The 26,592-nt window shown below is 46.3% G+C and overlaps 1 protein-coding gene across 2 annotated transcripts in view; it reads right to left on the bottom strand.

Annotated features, from left to right (window-relative positions):
• NCEH1 (neutral cholesterol ester hydrolase 1) overlaps positions 1 to 26,592 on the bottom strand; it is a 108,594-nt gene that overhangs the window by 14,192 nt on the left and 67,810 nt on the right. For both annotated transcript variants that reach the window (XM_058661098.1, XM_058661097.1), the window contains exons 2-3: positions 2,804 to 3,032; positions 101 to 170 (exon numbers count right to left, since the gene is read on the bottom strand). In XM_058661098.1, the coding sequence (XP_058517081.1) occupies positions 101 to 170; positions 2,804 to 3,032 (299 nt within the window). The remainder of the gene's footprint in view (positions 1 to 100; positions 171 to 2,803; positions 3,033 to 26,592) is intronic.

Raw genomic sequence — 26,592 nt, 5'->3', positions numbered from 1 at the left:
CCTTCAAGGCGAGGACTTCAGCCGCTAGGCCACGCCGCCGGGCCCCTAGAATCTCTTCTTAATTAAAATTCTTTTTCTTTGAATGGCATGAATTACTTACTCAATGGAGACCACAACAGCATTCAATTCCTCCGCCACGGCCGCACACAGCTCATCGTAATATCTGATTCCTAGAAGAGACAAAGGAATCATCACTACAAAACAAGTCACTTAATATCATCCATTCTTGGCTCGTACGGCACCAGTGCGTTGCATGTTAAGCCTCAGCCTGCAGTGCCAACATTCCATAAGGATGCCAGTGCAAGTTCCAGTTTCTCCATTTCTGATGCAGCTTTCTGCTAATGACCTGGGAAAGTAGCTGAAGATGGCCCGATTGCTTGGGCTCTGCACCCACATCGGAGACTCAGAGGAAGCTACTTACTTCCAGCTTCAGACAGGCCCAGGTCTGGCCACGCTTGCCCCTTGGGAGTGATGGAAGTACATGGAAGACTTTCTCTCTCTCTCTTTCTCTCTCTTTCTCTGTGTGTGTGTCTCTCCTCTCTCTGTTATAATCTGCCTTTCAAACTCAACTACACAAATCTTTTTTAAAATGTTGCCCATTCTTACATCATTATTTCATCTTAAATTCAGCTAAATTTGTCTTGTTCTTAGAGGTGAAGTTAATAATGAAAATAAATAAGAATCACGTGAATAAACATTGATAGATTCACATAATAAATGCAAAAAAACCTAAATTTGGGTTTCTCTTAAAATGCAATGACTGCAAATAACGGGAACTCTATATGAAATTACTTCTGAATTTTTTTTTAGTCAATTTCAACATTTACTCCAAAATGGCTATAATGAAACATATCGAATTAATCGTGACATTTGTACCTATTCCCATGTATGCCTTTCCTTAAAAATCAAACATTTTCCTCCTTGGAATCATAAGCTTTGATTTAATATTTCTTTAATATCTTTGATATCTTTAAATTTCTTGAAAATCTTCCTATGCCGTGATTCAGTGATCAACACACACAAAAAAATTACATTCTCTTCAAACCTCTGGAGATGAAAGAAGCAAAATAGGACATCTAAGCATTTTGAGAAAGAGGGTCCTGGGGCTTGCAACAACAGAACAATTTTGATGTGTAAGAATTTAATCTTGTAACAAACCAAGACTTCTTGATGCCAGCAGAGCCCCTGGCATTTCCTTCCTTATAGGCTTTCCCAAAGTCCCAAAGTCTCCAGTTACAGAAACCCAGAGCCAGGTGCATTCCCACCAGCCCATGAGCTTCCTCCGGGCAGCGAACACAGTGCAGGAAAGGCCAGGATGGCGTACATGGTCTATGCCAGTCCTACACACCTACACTTCCTCTCCTTCACTGCTATCCCTTGCCTGGCAAGTGTTCAACGTGACAGACTCAGGGTTTTCCAAGGCATGGACTGTTCCCTCCATCTCTGCCTCCCTGTCCCCTGGGGCCCCCTGAAGATGATCAAAGGCCCAGTCTGGCCCACAGCTTCGTGACATTTGGGCGCTGAAAATTTGCACCCCTGAGTCTTGGGCAGACATGCGTATTCTGTCAATATTTGTTGAACACACAAACACACCACTGAATAAAAGAATAACTCATGGAAATGAAGCTCAACAAAGTGGAATCACCAGAAAAATGAAACTTTTGAACCATTAAGTATATGTGTGTGTATATATATGTGCTTTAGATACATAATCACATGATAAAATAAACAGAACAAGTTGTCATCGCCTCTGAACCTGGAGGACGCCAACAGCTCAGAGGTACAGATGAGCAAGTGGCTCTCTGGTGACAGCCAGAACTCCACTCCCCACGGACCTGCCTCTGGGCTGCCCCACTTGGCTGCCTACCACTTGGAATCTGTTCTACTCATGAAAAGTATCCAACTCAAAAGAAAAAAAAAAAATTTCCCTTTCAGTGGTTGCCTTTTATATTTTAATCTCTGACTTGCCAAGTACACACCATGTTGATGAGTTAACATGCACATTAAGAAATACCTGCTCTGGCTTTTTTATAGCGACAGCTTTAAAGCGTATTGTGGGGAGAAAGAACTATTGATCACGCTGTTATGTACTCTGGCTCAAACATCTCGTTTTGGTGCCAGTAGATATTATCAGCACAGCACAGTAAGTTAGTCCATGATTTAGATCACAAGAAATGTTTTCAAACAGCCTGGCTGAACTAAAAACCCACCCAGATGGGCCCGACACAGTGGCCTAGCGGCTAAAGTCCTAGCCTTAAGCATGCCAGGATCCCATATGGGCATGGATTAGCCCCGCTTCCCATCCAGCTCCCTGCCTATGGCCTGGGAGGGCAGTCGAGGACAGTCCAAGGACTTGGGAATCGGCACTACCTGCATGGGAGACCTGGAAGAGGCTCCTGGCTCTTGGCTTTGGATCAGCTCAGCTCCGACCATTGTGGTGACTTGGAGAGTGAATCATTGGACAGAAGATCTTCCTCTCTGTCTCTCCTCCTTTCTATGTACCTGACTTTGCCACAAAAATAAATAAATCTTTTTTAAAAATCCAACAAGGAAACTCCTCTGCAGAGGGTAGCCCTCACACTGGGACTTTTTTTGAGAGTGGAAAGGTAGATACTATTAAGATTTTTACTTGGACAAACAAGAAAGAGGACGGTCCAGAGGCAATGAGAGAAATGATGGCCTTATCTTTACCCATTGGGTAAGCCAAACTCAATCACAGGTCCATTCCCCGACCCGCACCGCCGGGGGAAGGGTAGAGGTTGACTTGGCCACACCTAACAGGTGTGAAGGGAGCAGGACCTACTTGCGCTGGCCAAAGCCCAGCCTCCGCCGTGGATGAAGACGAGGCCACGTTTCAGGGACTCTCCCGGCTTGAGAGAGCCTTCGAACACTCTGACTTCCACACCATCAAAGTCGGTGTCCGTCACCTTCACGTGGGCCGACGACCAGGCGCCTTTCTTGCCGAAAGTGATGATGATAAAATTCAGCGCGATCAGGTGGTGGCTCAGCCCCAGGTAGTGTATCAGGTCACTCTGCAGGGTGAGGGAGGGAATGAAGGAAAAGAACCCGCATCAATGTAGGCACCAGAGCTTCCCTCCCCAGCCGTCAGTATCTGAATTCTCAATGCAACTCCCCAAACACTGCTTTCCCTTTGCTTCAAGACTCCAAAATATTTTCATGGATGACATGTCTTTTCATTTCAGACCAACTCTGGGATGGAAATGGAGCAGCTGTCACAGCCATTTTACTGATAAAGTTCAGAAATGCACTAAACGTTGCCCACTGAGAGGAATGGGCATCAATCTAGGACTTAAACCTAGACAAGACTGCCAGCATCTAAGCTCTAGTCCCTTTTCCCCACCGCTAAATAAGTACAGCTGAGTCACAGTAACATTATAGCAGGGATAGTTAAGTGTAAACAAAGAGGGAAAGCTTCATATTTACCTTCACTATCTTTTTTGGTTTTTAAGATTTATTTACTTTTATTGGAAAGACAGATATACAGAGAGAAAGATCTTCCATTCACTGTTGGCTGCAATGGCCAGAGCTGAGCTGATCCGAAGCCAGGAGCCAGAAGCTTCTTCCAGGTCTCCCACACTGGTGCAGGGTCCCAAGGCTTTGGGCCATCATCAACTGCTTTCCCAGGCCACAAGCAGGGAGCTGGAAGGGCAATGGAGCAGCCAGGACACGAACTGGCATCCACCCATACGGGATCCCGGCATATGCCAAGTGAGGACTTTAGCCACTAGGTTACCACCAGGGCCCTACTTTCACTACCTGCAAAGTGCTTGCAAGCTTCTGTATTCACACATGTCTGGACTGTTTGCAGAAGAGGAAGCAAGGAGTAAATGAGTAAAGGAATGAGTTGCATCCCCAGCACTAAACAGTACACTAGTTCAGACATAACCAGAAACATCTCAGAAATATTCAGCCGTTCCTGGGCCCTGCACTCCACAGCAAGCATCCCCCACACAGGCTAGGGCTAGGCCTATTATGGAAATTGTGGGCAGTTCTCTAATGGGCTGTAAACCCCAATAGTAAGCATGAGAATTAGGTCTGGGGGCAGGCCTGGCCGGACAGGTGGTGGCACCCACCAATGTGAGTGTGGGCTGGAAAGTGGAGTTGGTTGGGTAGAGCTAAGTTTCAATGCCCGTTGATGTATATGAGAGCTGAATGGGATGTGGAACAGACTGGGCCTGTCTGCCGCACGTACAGGCAAGCACAGGAGCCAGGGCTGGGGGCGGGCCCAGAAGGGTTGCCCGATTGGGCTGCAGGTCCTGCTGGTGAATATGAGGGCCGAGTGTGTGACGCAGAGCACTGGACTGGTCACAGCATCCACTGGTTGACATAACAGACAGGGTTGGAGCTAAAACTGACCCAGCAATTACAACTACCATTGTGTGTGTAGGCTGACATGGGTGACGGCCTGAGCCAGGCGCCTTACTGGCAAGCACACACAAGAGTCAGGTCCGGGATCACTTCCAATGAGGTTTGTGTGGAGATCCTCCCACCGGAACTGCTGGGCTCAGTCAGAACTGCAACCATGGGGAGAATTGCAGGATCTGTGGTCTGACTGTGGAGCCCATGTGTCAGAACTGGGCCTCCTCAGTGGCTCCGACAGAGCAGTGGATGGCATGTCCAGATGCACGGAAGAATATGGCAGTCCACTGGGGCCTACAGAAAACATCTGGTACCAGCAGAGGAAGGAAGCCAGAGCAAATTGGTCAACTACCCCAGTCAAGCATTGACAGCAAATATCTGGGCAAATGGAGGCTCAGGGGTGGATTGTGTCAGGAGATAGGCCTTGAAATAATGTCCTCATCCTTGAATCAGTGAGATAGACAGCATTTCAGAACTCTTAAAACCACTCGATCCCCACATCTGGGACCCTGGGATGATGTCAGGTGGCCGTTCCCCAACCCCAGGGATGGGGTGGTGGGAAGTCTGGGTGTGGCTTCTCCCTAATTTACCCAGATAACAGGAGGAAGGAGGAGAGGGAAGGTTTGGAAACAATGGTCTCACCTTGCTCAACTATGTAACCATTATCAAAAATAAAAAATAAAAAATAAATGTTCCTTGAAAAAAAAAAAGGAAAAAAAGTAATGGGCCAAGACCACCCAGACTGGCATCCTCTGCTCTGAAGCCCAGGGGCATTTAGCTTGAGCTGAAGCATCCACAGGATGTTATCTGCTCGCAGAAGGAGCAGAGAGGAAAAGACCTAAGCCAGCCACCAGGCAAAGACCCTTCAGGGGGTATTCCTCTTTGCAAGTCTACCAGGGCCTCAGCAGCAGAGGGAAGCGTGCTCTTCAGAAGGACTTGAAACAGAATCTTGGTGATTAGTGAAACGATTAATGCCCCCTAAGATCAAAGAGACTGTGTTTGCAGCAGAAATCAGAACTACGTGAGGTGTGCACCACAGTGAGCCTCCCAGCCACGGAAAAGGGCACAGTGACTGGCTCGGAGGAGGACCCATGTGGGCACGATGCTCATTCCCTTGACCTCTCTCTGGGCAGCCATCCCCCTGAGCCCCTACCACAATGTCCCCAGTAGATACACATTTATACGTGTCAGTGGGTTACACGCTGTGAATTCAACCACCTGCAGATTGGAAATATTTGGGGAAAAAACCCTGCAGGCAGCTGTTCTGAACATGTATTTTTTTACATGTCATTATCCCTTAACAATACACCATAGCGGGGGACCACCGCAGTAGCCTTGGCTTGTACACACCCGGGATCCCCATATGGGTGCCGGTTCTAATCCTGGTGGCCCCATTTCCCATCCAATTCCCTGCTTGTGGCCTGAGAAAGCAGTTGATGATGGCCCAAAGCCTGGAGACCCTGTATCCACATGGGAGACCTAGAAGAAGCTCCTGGCTCTTGCTTTGAATCGGCTCAGCTCCAGCCATTGTGGCCACTTGGGAAGTGAATCAGCAAACCGAAGATCTTCCTCTCTGTATCTCCTCCTCTCTGCATATCTGGCTTTCCAGTAAAAATAAATAAATTTAAAAAGATACAGCATAGCAATTGTTTGCACATTATTCACACGGTATTGGGTATCAGGAGCAATCCAGAGATGATGTAAAGTATATGAAAGAAGGTGCAAAGATAACGCACAAGTTCAGAGATGCTTATTACGGGAGGGGAATGATACTAAAAATGTATGTTTATTTTATGCAAAAATGTTGAAGTCCAAGCATACAAATGATTTTCAAAAATTTGTGGAAAAACATTATGAAAACACCACACAAGAATTTCAATGTTTACTTATTTTTCTGTACTTATTTGAATAGCAGAAAGTGAGAGAGCTCTCGTCCACTGGTTCACTGCCCAAATGTCTGGAAATGCCAGGACTGGGCAGACAAAAGGAAGGAAGAGGAAACTCAATCCATGTCTCTCATGTGAAGAGCAGGAAACCAGGGACTTCTACCTTTGCTGCTGCCTTGTGTGCAGTAGCAGGAAACGGACATTGGGAGCAGAACCAAAACTCAAAGCCAGTCACCTGACATGGCACGTGAGCATCCCATCCAAGGTCTCAACCACTCGGCCAAAAGCCTACTCTTAGGTTTCAATTATTTTGCACTAAGAATAAAGCATTTCTTTAATTCTATTTTTCAGCAGATTTTCTGAAGCACCCGTGTACTACATCATGTTATATAATGGACTTGCATATTTGTTGATTTTGATATCCTAGGGGAATGGTTTCTAGAACCTATTCCCCTCTGCTGGTAAGCAAAGATACATCACACACACAAGCATTTGTAGATGCTTTGTCATGAAAAGCATCAGAAGGCACTTTATTATAAAACCATTAGTGAGTGTTCCTGAAAAATAAGATTAAGAGGCAATTATTCTAACAATGAACAGCTATTTCAGGACTACATTAATATCCATTTGCTGGTAAGTATAAGCTGAAGCAGAGCAAGTGAATATTCATAACATGATTCAACTTCTATCTGGGTCCTGACATCAACTGCCCAATTTACTGAAAAAGTGGACAAAACAGTTCATGCCCTTGACGTTAAGTCAATAAATATATATACACATGCACATGTATATTCATGTGCAAATATGCTTATGCACAGAGGATTCTAGTCACCCATTTAAGTTCTCTGGCTCATTGGGTGCAAGGCAATCACCTTTTGCACTTATATTGAGACCTTAATTCAACTTGGGGAGTATTGAGCTCTGTCAGGTCACAGTTGAAAATCACTGTATTCACTGGGTTTCTAGAATAGGCACAGGAGCTGTTGTCAGCACTGTTATCAATGCACAGAGAACACCCAGGTCCATTCCATTACTCACAGGACAAGCAGCTTGACAGGCAGGAAAAGATGAACTGGGACCACAGAAACTGCAAATTTGGCTCTTTCTCAATTATTTTCATTTTTCTTGGCTACATGCAGACTTCATTAAATATTTATGACAAATTATGGATGGTTCTCCACCTTAGGACAGCTGTAAAAGCAGCATATTTTCTTAACAAGAAAGAGCAGAATGTTAGTTTTGTCAGAGACCCACCTGGGGTTCCCTAAGGACCTGCAGACTTGACTCAGTGTGTCCATTCCTTTTCAGAAACACCTCTGATTCTCAGCTTGCATTCAACTGAACTAGCAGCATTTCTGAACAACCATATCCACACTGTTTACAGTAGTGCGAGGGTGAGGTGGGGGCATAAATGTTGGCTAAAGGGGGGGGGGGCAGCTTGTGCTATAGAGAAGGAAATAAGAAAAGGTGGGTGGGTAAGTCAGAAGAGAATCTAGCAAGCCGAGGCCAGTGCGGTGGTATATATGGATAATCCTCTTCCTTCAGCACTGATTCCCTGTGGGTGTCGGTTCCAGTCCTGGCTGCTCTGTTTCTGATTCACCTCCATGCTTTTGGCCTGGGGAAAGCAGCCAAGGATGGCTGAGGCCTTGGACTCCTGCACCCACATGAGAGATCCAGGAAAAGCTCCTAGCTCCCAGTTTCAGCCCAGCCCATTGTGGCCATCTGGGGAGTGAGCCAGTGGATAGAAGTTCTTTCTCTCTGCCTCTCCCTCATTCTGTAACTCAAATAAACAAACACATCTTAGAAGAAGGAGAAGAACCTAGAAGATTGCTAAAGGAAAAACTATGCCAATGGTTGAAATGACAGGAAAGGAACAGTCATCCCACAGCAATGTCAAGGTTGTTTCAAAATGTGCAAATGGGGATAGGCATTATGGTACAGCAGGTTAAGTCACCTCTTACAACCTAGGTATGCCCTAACGATTCTAGTCCCAGCATGACACTTCCGATCTGGCTCCCTGAGAATGCAGCTGATGATCCCTGTTGCCCACATGGGAGATTTGGATGGCGCTCGGGGCTGGTGGCTTCAGCCTGGCCTAGTGTTTGGTTGTTTCATACATTTGGGGAGTGAATCATCCGATGGAAGATTGTCTCTGTGACATTCTACTTTTCACATAAAAAGATACACAAATCTTTAAAACAATGGAAAAATGGAAAAGACTAAAGAGTAACCTGTCATTAGTTGCTTTAACAGTAAGCTGCAACGGTAACCCATCATTAACCACTTCTGTGACAATTAATAGTAGCCATCACTGTCTGGGTGCCAGGGTAAACTGTTAGATCCTGGCTACAGCTCTGTGAGGTGGCAATCCTTACCTTCCTTACAGAGAGGAGAGAAGAGAAGCCTAGAGATCAAGTCACCAAGCAGAAGCTGCAGTCCTAAAGCAGTGAGACGCTGAACACACAAAGGCCCTGGAAATGCGGGGTCAGATGAACGCGGGCCCTCCCCACTAAGGGGCAACATTCACGTGTACATGTGACGTCACAAAAGTGTGACTAGTACACAGCTCTCTCCTCTAGTACCGACTGCTACCCTTAGCTCTTACTGTTCCACTCCTTCTTCCCAGCAAATAAAACCAAGCCCTTCCACGGCTGGCACTTTGCTGGATGGGTAGAAGAACAAAGAGAAAAGATAAAAAGAATGTCTTCTTGGTTCAGAAGGATTTTAAAGGTAGACATTGACCTCGAAGACTGCACGACAAATAAGGAAGTCTCCAAGAACAAGAGGTGATTCCCCAGGATTGGTGGTAGGAGACGGAAGAGTAAGTGTTATAGATCAAACAAAGGATGTTCAGAGAGCCATCTGGAAGCCAGTGAGAGAGCCCTAGGTTGCAGATGTGTGCGATCCGAGGCAGTTGACCTCTGCCTCCTACAGGGACAAGATTTGGGGGAAGAGTCAAGACCTTAGGAAAGAGTGGGTACAGGTTTTCTAGAAAGACAGTGCCTCAAACTGTGTTGCAGTTTCTTAGCCTCGAGCTACTAAAGCAGTGGCAGAGGAAACTTTGTGCCCAAAGAAGCAGTCAAAGAACAGGTGTGGGGTTCAGCAGGTTCAATGGCTGCTTGAGACGCTGGAATCCCATATGGGAGCAGCAGCCTCTCATATCAGAGCACTGCTTCAAGTCCCAGCTGCTCTGTTTCTCTGGGTTCCTTGTAACTTGCCCAGCAAGTCAGCAGGCCCTGCCACCCATATGAGACTCAGAGTTCTAGGCTCCTGGTTTCAGCATGGCATTACTGGTCGTTATGGCCATTTGGCAATAAATCAGTGAATGGAAGAATCTCCTCTCTGTAAAAAATCTGCCTTTCAAATAAAAATAATTTTTTAAAGATGGATTTGTTTTTATTGCAAAGTCAGATCTACAGAGATGAGGAGGAGAGACAGAGACAAAGATCTTCCATCCATTGATTCACTCCCAAAGCAGCTGCAATGACCAGAACTGAGCCCATCCAAAGCCAGGAGCCCAGAGCCTCTTTCAGGTCTTCCACACAGGTGCAGGGTCCCAAGACCTTGGGTCATACACTACTGCTTTCCCACATCACAGGAAGGGAGCCAGATGGGAAACAGGGCCGCCAGGATTAGAACCAGTACCCATATGGGATCCCACACACGCAAGGTGAGGACTTTAGCCACTAAGCTATCATGCAGGGCCCAAAAATAGATTTTTTAAAAAAGAATAAAAGAGTTGGAAAACTCCAGGAGTAGGCCAAATGTTAAAGCCAACACTGGGTGCAAATTGCCTGGTCTTACCTAGCTGATATAAAGAAGGCAGTAAAAGAGACCTTGAAGCTTGCCCCACATCAGCCCAGGACTCAGGAGGCAGGGAAGGAAGTAAGGTTTCCCCATCACAGCTCAACGGCACTAACACAGTGAAATCTGTTGGCCAGGATGGTTCCCTACCCAGGTCTGATGACTGAGGATCAAAGGACCAGCAAGAATCAAAGGACCCTAAACAGAAAAATATGCGATTTAATAAAGTGTAGTGTGGTTATTATGTTTGTGAATTAAATTCATTAACCCAGAGAACACCACCACATACAAAGTACAGAATGTATTCTTTGAGCAAAGCATTTAGATGGGGAGGAAAGGACTTCTGGAAATGTGACTCGATCATTGGAAATGAATAGCTGGTGTAGGTAAGCAATGAAAATGGTAAGAGTGGCAAAGAGAAAGAGTGGCATAAACTCGGAAAAGGAAGACATTTCTTCTAGCGAGGGATGAAATTCAGTAAGGCACTAGCCTGAAGTGGGACTTAATGAAAGATGAAGTACAGGTAACAAAGAGTGGAGCCGAGATGAGAAAGTGTTGGATGGAAGGTTTAATGCAAATGCCAATGGCAAGGTAAATAAGCCAAGAGGAAACCGAACACAGTGATGAAAGGTTTGGCCTGGGCGTGTGTTTGGTCCAATGGTTGGGATACTGCTTTGGGATGCTTGCATCTCGTATTGGAGCCCCTGGTTTTAGTTCCAGCTCCTCAACTTCCTCTACAACTGCCTGCTATTGCATAACTTTGCAGTTGGTAGTTCAAGGCCTGTTCCCTGCCAATCAGGTGGGAGACTTGAGTTCCTGGCTCTCAGCTCTGGCCTGCAAGAGCCTTGTCTGTTGTACACATTGGGGGAGTTATCCAGCAGATAGAAAATGACTCTCTGCCTGTCTCAGCCTCTCTAGGTGATTATTATTACTATTATTATTACTATTACTATTTATTATTATTATTATTATTATTATTATTAAGATGTATTACTTATCCATGCCCGGCACAGTGGCCTAGCAGCTAAAGCCCTTGACTGGAATGTGCCAGGATCCCATAAGGGTGCTGGTTCTAATCCAAGCACCCCGCTTCCCATCCAGCTCCCTGCTTATGGCCTGGGAAAGCAGTCGAGGATGGCCCAAAGCCTTGGGATCCTGAATCCACGTGGGAGACCTGGAAGAAGTTCCTGGTTCCTGGCTTCGGATCGGTGCAGCTCCGGCCGTTGCGATGACTTGGGGAGTGAATTATTGGATGGAAGATCTTCCTCTCTGTCTCTCCTCTCTGTATATGTGACTTTACAACAAAAATAAATAAATCTTTATAAAAAGATTTCTTACTTATTTGAAATAAAATTACAGAGAGAAAGAGACAGAGAGATCTTTCATCTGCTAGGTTCACTCTCCCAAATTGCCCCAAGGCTGTGGTGGGGTTAGGCCAGAGTGAGGATTCTAGAATTCCATCCAGCTCTCCCATGTGGATGGCTGAGGCATTAAGACTTGGCTCATCCTCCTCTGCCTTCCCTCACACACTAGCAAGGAGCTGGATTGGAAATGGAGCAGCCAAAATCAAATGCCACATAGGACGCTGGCATCCAGGCACCTGCTGTGTCACAACACCAACCCCTCTGCCTCTCTACTTCTGAACAAACTGAAAACACGATTCTAAAAAGCTTTATCTAGAAGAAGCATGGGGGTGTACGCACAAAAGTGCAGCCTAGACTCCAGAGCCAGAATCCCTGGGAAAAAAGAATCTGAGCTCCCCACTTTGTAGCACTTAGATCCTTGGTAGATTACAAAACCTCTCTGCCTTAGTAATATAAAATAATTATACTGACTATCCGTTGTGAGGACATGGTACTAAAGCTCCTAGCACACGGCCTGTCACAAGCTAAGCCCCATAGGAATTATCATTATGCCTACACTTCTAACAAGAGATTTCTTGCAAGAGGAAATTTGTATGTTAGAGACAGATAGTTCAATGTTTCCAGGAAAGCCGAGACTGTATTGTCCTCAGTATGTACCTTTGTTATTAGTATCAGGTTGACAAACTTTATTTCCAAAATTTCTGAGTTTGTATAAAAAGTACGATGATTATCTCTGAAATGTTGATAGCAAAGGGGACGGGGCAGGCTGGGAAGCAGCAGCGGTACACTGATCCTTCATCCACATAAATAACTTAGCATGGGAGCCAGTTTCCATGGGAACTGAGTGCACTGTGTGCAGCAGCTATTCTAACTCACTACCTGCTTCATAGCTTAGATGCAGAAACTTGGCATTCTACTTAGATAATCCTCTAACTTCCAGCATGGTCATTTCACTCTGCTAAATAGATTCTTATTCTCTTTTCAAGATTCTGCTCTGCTAAAGCCTGTTACAGAAAAATTCACAATTGTGTGGAACATTTATTTGTCTGTTGGTGAGTAGATGGTCACATCTTCTGAACACTGTAGCGTCTAGGTGCACTTTATATGCAGAATCCCTTTGGCTTGTTGGTATCACTCAGTCTGGGTGACTTACACTTGCGGGTCATGAACGCAGAAATTCTATCCATAGAAGCTGCCTTCATGGCGGGATACTGCCAAAGGTCATTCAGACATAATTCAACAAGCATTAATTAGGCACCTACTGTAGGAACAGACGCTGCCACTACTACACACAAATGAAGGTAAAAGTTGGAGTAAGAATTGAAGTAGGTAAGAATTTTAAAGCCTTGTTGAACACCCTCCCTTTCTCCAAAATTTCATCTTTTCTTCAAACGTCTTCAATTTTTTTTAGATTTACTTATTTTTATTGGAAAGGCAGATATACAGAGAGGAGGAGAGACAGAGAGGAAGATTTTCTGTCTGATGGTTCACTCCCCAAGTGACCACAACAACTGGACCTGATCTGAAGCCAGGAGCCAGAAGCTCCTCCAGGTCTCCCATGTGGCTGCAGGGTCCCACACCTTTGGGCCATCCTCGACTGCTTTCCCAGGCCACAAGCAGGGAGCTGGATGGGAAGCAGGGTGCTGGGAATAGAACCAGCGACCATATAGGATCCCGGAGCATTCAAGGCGAGGATTTCAACCACTACACTATCACGCCAGGCCCAAACGTCTTCAATTTTTTAATTTTCTCTGAGACTTAAACTTTCCAGACAAATCTTACGATTTTTAAGTGTTGACTCAGGTTGACATTGAAAAAAAAAAGTTGCAGAATAAAATATATCTGTAGGCAAAAAACCGTGAGAGGCAACCTCCAATACAGAGCCTAATCCATCTGACTGTATCTGGGTGTGTAGGGGACTAGACAGGACAGGGTTAAATGCCACTCTACAATGTAGGTCTCAGTTGGGGGTCAATGATGAAAGAACCAACACATTGGGACATTATTTTTGCTGTTGTTGCCTTATGATTCTGTACCTAAGGAAGAGTCACACAGCTAAGGTATGCAATAGACTGTAGCGAAGGCACTGGAAGAAAGGCAGCGGCCTTATGAACTCACCCTGTGTCCGCTCAACAATGAAGTTCTGCCTGCAGCGGATACCAGGAAGGAAACATGCAAAAAAAAACAAGCACTGAGGCAAGTACCAGGAAGGAAACAAGCAGAAGCAGCACTGAAGCCAAGCGGCCAGCCCTGCTCACAGGGCTGGGGGTCAGGCGGGCCTGCTGGAGGGCCTGCCCTGCTCACAGGGCTGGGGGTCAGGCGAGCCTGCTGGAGGGCCTGCCCTGCTCACGGGCTGGGGGTCAGGCGGGCCTGCTGGAGGGCCAGCCCTGCTCACGGGGCTGGGGTCAGGCGGGCCTGCTGGAGGGCCTGCCCTGCTCACGGGGCTGGGGGTCAGGCGGGCCTGCTGGAGGGCCTGCCCTGCTCACGGGCTGGGGGTCAGGCGGGCCTGCTGGAGGGCCAGCCCTGCTCACGGGGCTGGGGGTCAGGCGGGCATGCTGGAGGACCAGCCCTGCTCAGGGGGCTGGGGTCCGGGAGGGCCTGCCCTGCTCACGGGCTGGGGGTCAGGCAGGCGTGCTGGGGGGCCAGCTCTGCCCACGGGGCTGGGGTCCAGCGGGCGTGCTGGAGGGCCACAGGACGTAGCATGCACAGATTCTGGCAGGTCTTCTTGTGTGCCATAAGACACAGAGGATCAGGGCAGGTAAGGCTCATTTAAAATTAGTCCTTGGAAAGCTCTTCGGGTTTTTATCCAGGTTGCAAAAGACAGAAAGCAAATGCAGTAACAAGAGATTCAAGGGGGAGGGGCCTGGAAACAGCCCAAAGGGAACTGTTAAAACTCAAACTGCTGAACTTGGCAGTTTTTAGAATAGTCTAAACTGGCTTATAACTCTAACAAGGCATATGTCAACAGCTGAGGTGCAGAACAATTATGCTTCAGCACTATAAACTGCTAAATACTAAAATGAAAATAGACACGAGACAGCTAAATAGTACCCTGTAGCCATTTTAAGGTGTATAGAAGCTGGTTGTATATAAACCAAAATTGAAATGTCAATGAAGTAGTCACAGGATGTGGTTAAGAACTTGCATTTTTTTTTTAAAGATTTATTTTATTTTTATTACAAAGTCAGATACACTGAGAGGAGGAGAGACAGAGAGAGGAAGTGGAGCTGCCGGGATTAGAACCAGCAGCCATATGGGATCAAGGCGAGGACCTTAGCCACTAGGCCACGCTGCCAAGCCCAAGAACTTGCATTTTTTAACATTTTGGTTACTCAATACCATGTCAATTAGTTCCATAATGTTGTAAATTGTTGTCGATGTTGTGTTGGGGCTTTTAATGGATCGGGATGATACTCTGCCAGCTCTACCTTCAGATCAGAGATGGTCTCCCCAAGAAACCGTTGAATTTATCTGAACAATAAGATGCTGGACTCTATGCTTGGTATATGCTTACAATGAAAGAATCTCAACTGAATTTGAACTGTGGCAATGCAGCCAGCAAGGTGGAGGAATCCACCATGGGGGGAGGGTGTGGGGAGGGGTTGGGGGAATCCCAGAGCCTATGAAACTGTGTCACATAATGCAATGTAATTAACAACAACAACAACAACAAACCTCAAACTGCTGGAGAGATCTGAAGAGGAAACAACATGATCAGAGTGTCAAAAACACCGAGCAAGGAGGAAAACATTCTGACAGGTCAGCAAGAAGAATGTGGAGGGAACATTCTATGGAGTCCGGAGTGGCAAGGAGGGAACTGAGAAAATCAGGATAGAGGTCAAATCTGGAGGCATTTCAAAGAAACAGCTGCTAATCAGGACATCAAGGGAAACTATAGGTTGAAAGCTGGGAAATCAGTATTATCAGCCAGGAGAAATTTTAGATGCATTAGGAAGGCACAGCTTGATTATTTCAATTATCTTCCTCCTCATTGTCTTCACCTTGCACTCCAGTAGCAGTAGAACACGTATTGTGGCATAGCAGGCAGAACCACCTCCCGGCACAATGGCAGCCCATATGGGCAATGGTTCATGTCTGGCTGCTTCACTTGCAATCCAGCTCCCTGGTAATGGCTTCAGAAAAGCAGTGGGAGATGTCCCAAGGGTTGCAGTCTTTGCCAACCATGTGGGAAATCCACTGAAGCTCCTGGCTCCTGGCTTCAGCCTGGCCGTTGTAGCCATCTGGGGAGTGAGCAGATGGAAGATTTCTCTGTGACTTTAACTCTGTAACTCTGACTTTCAGAGCAACCACTGCAACAGCAAGAAGAATGGCACATTTCTCCAAATGTTACATAATCCAGCCAGTTGGGTAATACACGATTGCTAAGTGATGGGACAACAGACTGAGTGGAATCCCAGCCACTCTAAGGTAGCTACCCAGGAAGTGAGAAAGTACAAGTTAAGAGTTTCTAGTTCTGCCACTTGCCAATCTAAGGTAGCTACCCAGGAAGTGAGAAAGTGCAAGTTAAGAGTTTCTGGTTCTGCCACTTGCCAATCTGGTGGTTTACATGAAGCTACTAGACCATCACCCTTTTCCGTAAGCTAACAACAATGAATCCGACCTGCTCTCTCGAAGTTATTATGAGGATTTAATTAAAACAGCCACGTACCTCCTTATTTCATTTAAACCCATGGTTCTCAAAAGTAGCAGCATATTCGAATCTTCTAGGAGCTTTTATAAATTACCATTGCCTGAATCTAATCCCACACATATTAACAATAATTTCTGTGAATGTGACCCAAGACATGAGTATTTGTCTTGGTGAATTTAATGCATGGCATGGTTGAGATTGATTAAGTAAATCAAGCCAACTCACACATTCAACCAATATTGACAAAATATCTGCTAGAAATGACTCACAGATTCATTTTCATAAAAACTTAGCTTAGCCTCAATATGACCACATGAGTGGGCCTCAGTAGCACATGGGACAGAGAGATGCAGAAGCCCGGAGGAGGTGAACTGCTGAGCCTGCCTGGTGATGGGTTTTTGTCCTTGCCCTCTAACATTTCAGATTTTCCACGCAGTACTATGCTCGTTTGCCTCAGACACTGCTTTTAGCAAGGCAAGAGGGCTCTCTCCACCCCTCTGAGTTTCTAGTTTTGAGACAGACCTTACCCTACTGATGCCTTTTTCGTCATGAAGAAGGCTACACACGATCGATGCCCCCGGGGCCTGTGTTGGCACCAGCTCCCAGTATGAGTCTGAAGGGTTCTCCCGCATACAAGTGCCTCTGTCCTTTCTGTTATCTGCCTAGCCACAGGTCTAAGTATCCACGCCTCTATTCTCCCTGCCCTCTTTAGGCTCCGTATCAGACTAGATTGTACCTCCCAGTTTCCTCAACCAATGAGAAACAAGGATGGGAACTTTAGGTGGCGAAGGTCAATGGAGCTAACTGTCTAGAATTCCAACTTGCTGCTTCCAGCTAGCCACCACTTTCAAGGCTTGGTGGGGAAGTGGGGGTGAACAACATTTTTTGCATCCTGCAAATCTCATAATTCATCTTTTGGTGGGTACATGGTCTCAGCTGGGCTTATTTCCTGCATGCCTATTTGGTTACAAGCATGCTAAGCCTTTCGGGGTATAGGCTGTCCCTAAGAAGCACAAAAATGTAGAAATATCTTTGACACAATGGATGATTATGGTGTACTGTGGAAACTTCAAACTGCAGATCTGTATCTTCAAGTACAGAGGTAGGTCATGGAGCCCAGGAAAGAAACAGCTGAGGTCATCCACTGAGGCTGCTGGGACACACCACCCGCTCAGGCGAACTGAGTTCCAAGAAATGTCAAGTAGGCTGCCGAAGAAGCCGGGGAAAGTCCTGTGGTTGTTTCTGGTCATGCACCCCATCTCAATGCTTTCTCCAGCTTAGGCAGTGAGGAGGCACACAGAGTGTGCAAGTCATCAAAGCCCCCTTCGGATTCTCAGGCAGAGCACAAGGTTCAAAACTTGCTCTGAACTAAACTCTGAATCTCTCTACCCCACACCAACTCCGAACACAGGACAGGACTCTCTAAACTCCATGTCCAGGAACATTTAGGCCATAAGGTACATTCCAGCAGACAGGGACAGTTAACTTGCTCACAGAAGTTGGGCCCAGCGCAATGGCTCAGTGGCTAAATCCTCACCTTGCACGCACCAGAATCCCATATGGGCACTGGTTCCCCTCCCGGCTACTCCACTTCCCATCCGACTCCCTGCTTGTGGCCTAAGAAGGCAGTGAAAGTGGTTCAAAGCATTGGGACCTTGTACCCACGTGGGAGACTCAGAGGAGGCTCCTGGCTCCTGGCTTTGGATCAGCTCAGCTCTGGCCATTGTGGCCACTTAAAGAGTGAACCAGTGGACAGATCTTGATCTCTGTGTATCTGCTTTTCCAATTAAAATAAATAAATCATTTTTTTTAAAATAAGAAAGTTAAAACTGTGAGGTTGAATAGAATAAAAGCCAGAAACTTGAGGAAGGTCATTACTTAAAGGGTCTGAGGACAGTAGCAGAAGAACAAATCAAGAAGAGAGGGGTTCGGGGAGAGTAGAGAGAATGAATTGTTACTGAAGTAAAAGGAACAAGTGGGCTGGTGTAGTACAGCCGGTCAAGCTGCCACCTGCATTGGCTTTATCTCATATGCATGTCTGTTGAGTCTGGCCGCTGTGTTTCTGATCTAACTCCCTGCTAGTGTACCTGGGAAAGCAGCTGAAGGTGGCCCAAGCACTTGGGTCCCTGCCACTTGGCTTCTGGTTTTGGCTTGGCCCAGCTCTGGTCATTGTAACCCTTTGGGCAATGAACCAGCAGATGGGAGATTGCTTTCTGTCTCTCTGTCACTTTGCCTTTCATATAAATAAAATAAATCTCTAGCCTATGGAATTGTGTCATAACATTTTTAAAAAGTGAAAAAATCTTGAAAAAAAAAAAGAAACAAGAAACTAAGAAGGGATGGGGAATAAAAACTTCAAGAATGAGCAAGTCACTGTGGAAGATCTGAAAAGAGATCAAGTTAAGCCATGGGTAGGCCACCTTCACCAGCTGTGGGCTGGCTGAGATTCAAGTTACACCGTGCTGCAGAGTGAGAGGTGAAGTAACATGAATAACAAATGTAAACAGACAGCTTCGATTGTGGAAACAAGCAAGGCATTGGGAAAACAGCCCAAGGGAAGTAACACCGACACTCTTCTCTTCCTTCTAAAATATTAGACATTTGATTTGCTTCTAGGCAAAGGGGTTTTGAAGGAGTGATACAAGATTACAGAGGAAGACAGAATTAAATAGAGGCCTCCTAGAGGAAGAAGGCCCGGGATCTGGAAGGATCTGGAAAGCAGGAAGGCTGGCCTTGGGAGAATCCTTAGCAGATAACTATACAGGGCAAAAAAAGAGGAAAGGGAGGAGATTTATCTGTAAATGCAAGACAGAACTTGATTTCTATTGAGGTCAGTTCTGTCCTCGGCCCAAAGAAAATAGTAACTTTTCAAAAACTGGCCTCTTAGGAGGCAATCCATTTCAATCTGGCTTCAAGCCCCGTAACGCTGGTAAAACTGTCCTTGCTAGGAACATTGTTAACCCCTCCATTTGCTCTGTTATCACAGTAATAATTCCCCTTCATATGCTCTCTATTATTCTCATTTTTAATTGGTTGATTCTTCCTTACCTGCTAGTCAGCCCTTTCAGTTTCAAGTGTCAAGCTATTGTCTAATGCCTGCAGAGACACTAATTAGGTCAGTGGAACTGGCATCCAGTTATGGGGTTATGACTTTCTGCATACTGCTGTCAGAATTCCTATTCTAAAAAGTTGTTCATATTAACTGAATTACCTAACCACTGAAAAACCTATTGGTACAGGCCGAAACCCATGGCTCAGGGGCTGAGTCCTCACCTTGCAGGCTCCGGGATCCCATATGGGTGCCGGTTCATGTCTCGGCTGCTCCACTTCCCATTCAGATCCCTGCTTATGGCCTGGGAAAGCGGTAGAGAATGGCCCGAAGCCTTGGGATCCTGCATCCATGTGGAAAACCTGGAAGAAGCTCCTGGCTCCTGGCTTCACATCAGCTCAGTTCCGGCCATTGTGGCCATCTGAGTGAACCAGAGGAAGATCTTTCTTTCCATCTCTCCTCTTCGTAAATCTGCCTTTACAATAAAATGAATAAATCTTAAAAAAAAACTGAACTAAACAAACAAACAAAACCCTTATTAGTGTGTTCTACAGAAAAAGAAGAAGGAGCAAAAGAATAGGAATCTGAAATACATATTTCATTCTGGTTCCAACATTCCAATCTCATATCTCACCACCTCACCCATCCCTTGTACTCAAGCTTAACTTGCATAACTTTTTCACTTTTACCTGCTATCCTGTTGACAAGGCTCTCCAGTGTTACATTGCTGGGTCATAAAACCAACTGATAATTTTACAGAAACTTGGCCAGTAAGCTGACATTAGGTCAGCTGCTTGGAAGTGGCCACGGTGCAAATCAGCAAAAGCTGTCCTTCAGATTCCAGGCCTTTGGGTGACCTTCCCTTCTGGTTAGGGACCCCGCCCACCCTGTATTTCATTTACTTGGCATTCTTTTTGTGGAATAATCCTTCTGATCAACACTGCAAGAATGCAGGCACCCGAAGGTTCTATGTGAATTACAGCTACACTCTCTCCACCTCGCAAAGCCACAGAGGAAATGAGGGGAGCACGTGTCAGGGTGTCCTTGTGGGATCACTCCTTGCGGAACTGCAAATAGTTTCCTCACATACCTAAGAAAGTCATTAGAAGCCGCAGTGAAGTTTGAGGAGAACCTTACTACCACAGCAGCACAGGACGACCCTGGCTAGAGAAAGCAAGCCACTCGCAGAAGGCTTCCAGAAACCCAACCCTGCCACTCTCAATGCCCAGTGCGTGCTCTCCAAGCCATTTTCTTGGGCTGTAACTCAATCTCAGGAACGTTAACTTTCGTGTTTGTTTTTCAATGTCACACAGAAAACAAGCAGCTTCGGTAACGCCCAAGGGCTGATGTTGTTCCAAACCTCCTAGATTCTGATGATATGTCTAGGGAAGCAGTGTATGTGCAGCCACTGAGGGCAGGTACCTCAGGCCAAGGGTGACCTTGGGAATCACCCTGCGCTGCATTTGAACTCATGTCGCCTGGCTCCAGAACCCCTCTACTGCCTCTTACCAGTAAGTGTGTTCTAGAACCTATATCTTAAAACTAAAGGACTTCACATCTGGAGGGTACATTCAGCTTCCCAACACTTACATAAAGGAAACAACTATGCAGATGTTTGTCTTCAACAACAAAAACGAAAATTTCTCTCTCCAGCCTCTCTGGCTGCACCCTTTCTCCCGGCAACTCCTATCTCACTCTCCTTTACCTTCTGTAGCAGGTGCAGGAAAAGGAGATTTGTTTTTTTTTAAAGTTGTGTCCTTATGTACAGTCACCTCTGTTATCTATCAGCTGTAATTATCTTGTAAGCTTCCTGGACAAAGTCTTGGTCTTGGGGCCTTGGCAGTTTTTTTCCCCAGTGGCTCAAGTGCAGCAGTTCATAAGCCAAGGTCCTTTGTGAGGCTGCCCAAGCCGCTCCGAGCCTCCCTTGACTGTGAGGACAAGCGGCATTTGTTTTCCTCTGAATGTTCCAACAGCAGCTGACTAAAAGCAGCATAGAACAATTACACTTCCCAACAAAACCTCCCAAGTGCCCTTCTGGGATACGGCAGCTCACAGCATGCCCACTCATGCCCTCTGCCTGACTTCCCAAGCGTGTTACACAGGCTACTCCAGAAGTCAGATGAACTTTCTCTTTTATGTAAAGTGCAGGGAGCAGCAAAAATGACCTTTTAAAAAACGACTTCTGAAATGTCATATAAACCCAAAAGATATAAAACAGATACTTTTTTGACATCAACACATGTCTAAAGACCCAGATTGCATAGGATGATGATCACCAATTAAGTAACTTTTTGTGCAAATTCACTCATACTATATAAAATGCGTCACAGTTGATGGCCACTTGAACTTTCCCTTACTAGCGTCTCATCTCATGAGAGAGGAAAAGCAGAAATTACCTTCACTGTGTGCCCCTCTTTAGGCTTAAAAACGTTCAGTGTCGAGCCCAGAATCATAAAGTTCCAGGTGACAGAAAGATCAGCAGAGCTCATATCGCGTGAGCCGAACCTACTGTGAATATCACTACTTGGCACTTAGGAGACAGTCACTAACCCAGCCACTGAGAGCTGAAGCCTCACTTCCATGTTGCCGTTCTTAGGAGTACAATTAGAACAGTGAAGGGAAGCAGAGCAGCAGCAGACACACTCAAGATGGGACGCTGCTGGCAGCCTATTCTTTGTCGTGGCAGATCTGTTCAGCTGGATAGCAGAACAAGTTTGCTACATAAACAGTACCTGAGAAAATTTGCATCAGTACAAAAGCTGAGCCATTAGAGTCTCAAAGTGGCTGAGCCACTCCTGGGCTTGAGGCCTTAGAGACCCGGGGGTGGGGGTGGGGTGGCCTGCCAGTCCTCAAGAGACTCAAGAAGGCAGGGCTGGCTCTGGAGTGAGGATCTGGGTAGAATCTGGAATCTCTTGAACAGAAGAGGATCTACCTTTAGGCCAGGGCAAGCTTCTCCTTTTGAAGCAGTTCAGCTCCTCTCACTTCGTCTAGATCCACAGTTACAACAGTCTAATATGAACTCAAAATCAAGACATCTACATAACAGATGAAATAACTACAGCATCCTCCTCAGGGAAATGTATAGGTGAAACATCCCCCCACAGAAAAGGGTCCACATTTATTTTTTTATGCTATTTTCCCAGCAAGTCTGTGCATATATTGCCTACCAGACAATAAAACAGAGATTGGGACAAATACAAACACGCGTTCCATTCTGAGGAAGCTGATGGTATCAGGGTCCCTGGAACAAAATCAGGGCACCAACCCTGGTAGCAAGGAACAGCACATCTCCTGCCCCCTCGCTACTCTGCCTGGCCATGGGAGGGAGGGCAGGGTCTTCTCCCATACTGCCCCTACACCCATCCCCTTCCATCCTCCGTAAAGAATAGCATAAGTCTACAATCCCCTCACCTATGGAACAAACATTTAAAGCCGTGTCTGCAGCAGGGTAGGTACAGTCAATAAAAAGTAACAATTTCCACCATGCCAGGAACTCACAGTCAGCTGACACCTGAAACTAGCTACTAAGGACTAATAACAACTTGCTAAAAGAACATGGGGGAGAAAGGCATTCTACGAGTGGGGGGGAAAGGGGATAACATGCAGGAAAGAGGAAGGCTTACCTGAAAGTAGGCTTAGCTGTTCACTAATGCTTATTATTTTTATCTACTTGAAAGGCAGGGCAAGAGGGGGCAGAGTGAAAGGGATCTTCCATCCACTGGGTCACTCCCTAACTCCCAGGGCTGGGCCACATAGAAGCTGGAAGCTAGAAATTCTGTCCTGGTTTCTCATGTGGGTGACAGGGCCCTGGGCCGTCAGCTGCCTCACAGGGGCATTAGCAGGAAGCTGGATTAGAAGCAGAGGAGTTAGGACTGCAAACAGCACTCTGATACATATTGTGGGCTTCCCAGAGGGTTGAGTCACTGCATTACAATGACTAAGTTAAACCTTTTGAGACATTTTTAAAGAACATCTGTTGAGCTCTGCAAGTATTCTATCCACATCCCTAAAAGTCATTTCATGAGAAAGGGAATCAACCCCCAACTGAACCTATAAGAGGAGTCTGATTCACCCGCAGGTTAGTAAATGATTCATGTAAAAATCCACCTGTTTGCAAGATAAGATCACTGAAAATTAGTTCTTTGATTTTGTATTTTTACTGTTGTCATTACACAATCCAATTGTTCTGTTCAGGATTACTTAAAGAATGATCCATAACCGAGGCATCTGAATGCATATTCTTGGGCCCCACTCTATTCTTCGCGAATGACATCAGTAGCAAGAGCCCCTGGCCTGGTGGATTCCATGCGTGGAACATCATTCATTTAGCCCATTAGCTTGCTGACTTCCTTTGCAACTTTTACAACCAACAGCCCTGGAGTGCTTTGTCAAGGACAAGTCCACCTCCCTCTCGCTTGAATAGACCTTGGAGATGCGTTCTAGCGTCCAGCCCTCACCGAGCCCCCTCCTCCAGAGCTGGTCTCTGGTCTCTCCGCGTGGAGGAGCGCGTGTCTCCTCCGCATCTCGATTTAGGTCAACTCTTCCGCGTGTGAGGCTTGCTTTGCCTGCAACGCCTCTAAACTGAATGGCAGAAACCAGGCTGGCGTCAGCTCCGTATCCAGGCAACGGCGGCAGGCGCGCCAGGAGTGGAGGGGGAGGTGCGCGAGCCTGATGTGCTCCCAGGCAGAACACCAGCTACTTTCCTGGCCTCAGGCCCGCTTGGCAGCAGCACTGCCCACTGTGGAAACAGTCCCGCCCTTGAGGGAGAGAGACAGAGAGTGAGAGAGAGTGTTTGTTCTTGCCCGCGCAGGCAGCGCCTCGCAGCACCGGCCTCTGTCTTAACACTTCCAAGCTGCGGGCTTGGGGAACCAGGGAACTGCGGAGTGCAGCCGGCTGGAACAGGTGAGCAAGGTTCAGGCCCTGGGTAAGCCGCCCAGCAGTGGGCAAAGGAGCGCCATCGTACGAAGACCTTAAACAGGACTTAGGGAGAATCTACCCAGCTCGCTAAAGTACCCGCTGTGTCCTTGTTCTCAGACAGCTGCAGCAACTGTTTGTGAGAAGAGTGAAGCCAATTTTGATAAGAAATTTCAGACTCTGAAACAACAACAAAAAAAACGAACTGACGTCTAACGGCCCTTGTTTGCCAGGATACTGAGCTCGCCCGCTGAGGTATGCGTGGAGCTTAGGGATGAAGAGGCAAAGTGGTAGTGGAGTGGGGAGTCTCTCTCTGAGGTTTTGAATAAGATGGGCCAGACACCGAAGAAGTGGACAACGGTTAATAATGATAATTTTTAAAATTAGTGTGCTTTAGAGACAATTCTTAATTAAAATATAATAAGAACCTATTCTGAGGTTCCTATAACATTGTCTTCAAATAATATGCGTTGCTTACAAACTTTTTGAAATCCTGTATATGCAGCAAGACACAGTTATCTTTACATTTCATTTTTTCCACAAACTTTTTCAAGTGCTTTGTACGTGAAACAAGGCCGATTCTGAACTTTCAAACTGTAATTTTACTTTGATCGTAGTAAACATATCCAACAGTGTTCAAGACAATGAAGATGAGTTAAACCTGGAACTATTTTTCCCATGATTGTTTCTGTAAGGACTGGAAACTGAGGATTACAAAACTATGACACCACTGTCATACTATGCATGGGACGAGGTTGCTTGGTTCTCCAATACTTTTAGCCCTGAAATTCCCTAGCGCAGGAAAAAAAAAAAAAAAAAAAAAAAAAAAAAAAAAAAAAAAAACAGAACCCAAGGAAGATGCGGTCTACTGCAACTCAGAACTGAGCTCCACATTTTAGAAGGGAGTGACAAAAGGGCCTCCTTGTGGCATAGGTGGTTAAGCCTCAGCTTCCAGCATAGGCATCCCATACCCACATCAGAGTGCTGGCTCAAGTCCTAGCTGCTGGCTGCTCCGCTGCCAGTGTAGCTTCCAAGTAATGCACTTGGGAAAGCAGCAGAATGTAAACTGAGCGTTCCGGGTCCTGCTACCCAGCTGGGGGCAGCAGATGCGGCCCTGGTCTTTGCTATTGCTTGGGGAAAGTCAAAGGATGCAAGATGCTCTCTCTGTCTTCCAGGTTTCTCTGTCATTCTGTCTTTCAAATTGTCAGGTGGGAAAGTAGACATTACCTTCTGTGCACAAGAGCACACACACAGAAAGTTCCTGACTGAATGAGGAAAGGAACATAGAAGCAGGCCTTGAAGAAGACTAGTATGGGAGATGAAAATTTAGGTGGGTCCCAGCCTTCCGCTCCAAGCATCTAGGCATCTTAGGGTTATCTTCAGAACCCAGTGCCAGGGGGACTATTAAGGCCAGTATTACAGTGTTGATAAAGCCCCAGGAGGGATTTCATGAACTGGAAAGGCCTCCAGGCAATCTCCCAGAAGAGCTTGGAAGGAACCCATACCAGGGAAACTCCAGTCAGAATGCAGAAGGTGCTTGTCAGTTCTCAGCTGAGCGCCTGGCTGGCTGCCAGGGGCATTCTCTTCCCAGAACCTCACTGGCCTGTCTGCTGCTTAGAGTCCCAAGGCTTTGGGTCATCCTCGACTGCTTTCCCAGGCCAGAAGCAGGGAGCTGGGTGGGAAGCTGGGCAGCTGGGTCATAGACCAGCACCCATATGGGATCTCAGTGCATGCAAGGTGAGGATTCAGCCACTGAGCCACAGCATGGGACCCCAGAGCATGTGTTGAAATTATAAGGCACTTTAACTAGTATTTTAAAAATAATGACCTGAAAGAGATATAGAACACAGCAAACTCTGAAACACATGTTTCTGATATTATGCAGCTCAAACCTATGAAGTGATGTCATTTGTAGCGCATGTAGAAATGATCAGGACTTGCCATGGTTTGCCCAGCTGCCTTCAACTCCTGCTGCTGCAGCTTCGTCCCCAAACTCATATGCTAGTGGCCCAAACAGGTGGAAACCACAGCCAGCTCAAGTGTTTAGCGGTGGGCCTCTTAGGAAGGCATTAGGCTTAGCTGAGGTCATTAGGGTGAAGCCTCTGGGACTGACTCCTGGTGGCTTTATAGAAGGACAGAGACCAGGCACACAGACACAGTTGCTAGAGATAGCCCTGGCAACTGACCAAATCTAATCCAGTGACATACAGGATGCTCTCAGGATACCTTGTCTGCTCCAATCACCTTCCTTTTCATGTAACTTCTCGTTCCCTTTAAGTCTTATAGGATCTCAGTTTCTTGGAAACACCCATCCTGAATTTTCTGCGTCTGTTCCTCCCTTGTAAGCCCTAGACCACCACCTGAAGTTTTAAAATTTTTTTTATCTTTATTACAGTTTCAAAGCTTAAACTGACATGAACTGTGCCATACTAAATATGAAGACCCAGCATGATGGCTGAAATGGCTAAGTCCCACCTTGAAAGCACTGGGATGCCATAGGGTGCCAGTTCATGTCCCAGCTGTTCCACTTCCCATCCAGTTGGC

This window comes from Ochotona princeps, chromosome 3 (genome assembly GCF_030435755.1).
Source record: "Ochotona princeps isolate mOchPri1 chromosome 3, mOchPri1.hap1, whole genome shotgun sequence".
NCBI classification, from domain to species: Eukaryota; Metazoa; Chordata; class Mammalia; order Lagomorpha; family Ochotonidae; genus Ochotona; species Ochotona princeps.
Note: the sequence above shows the minus strand (reverse complement) of the source record. Positions and strands in the feature narration are given on the sequence as shown.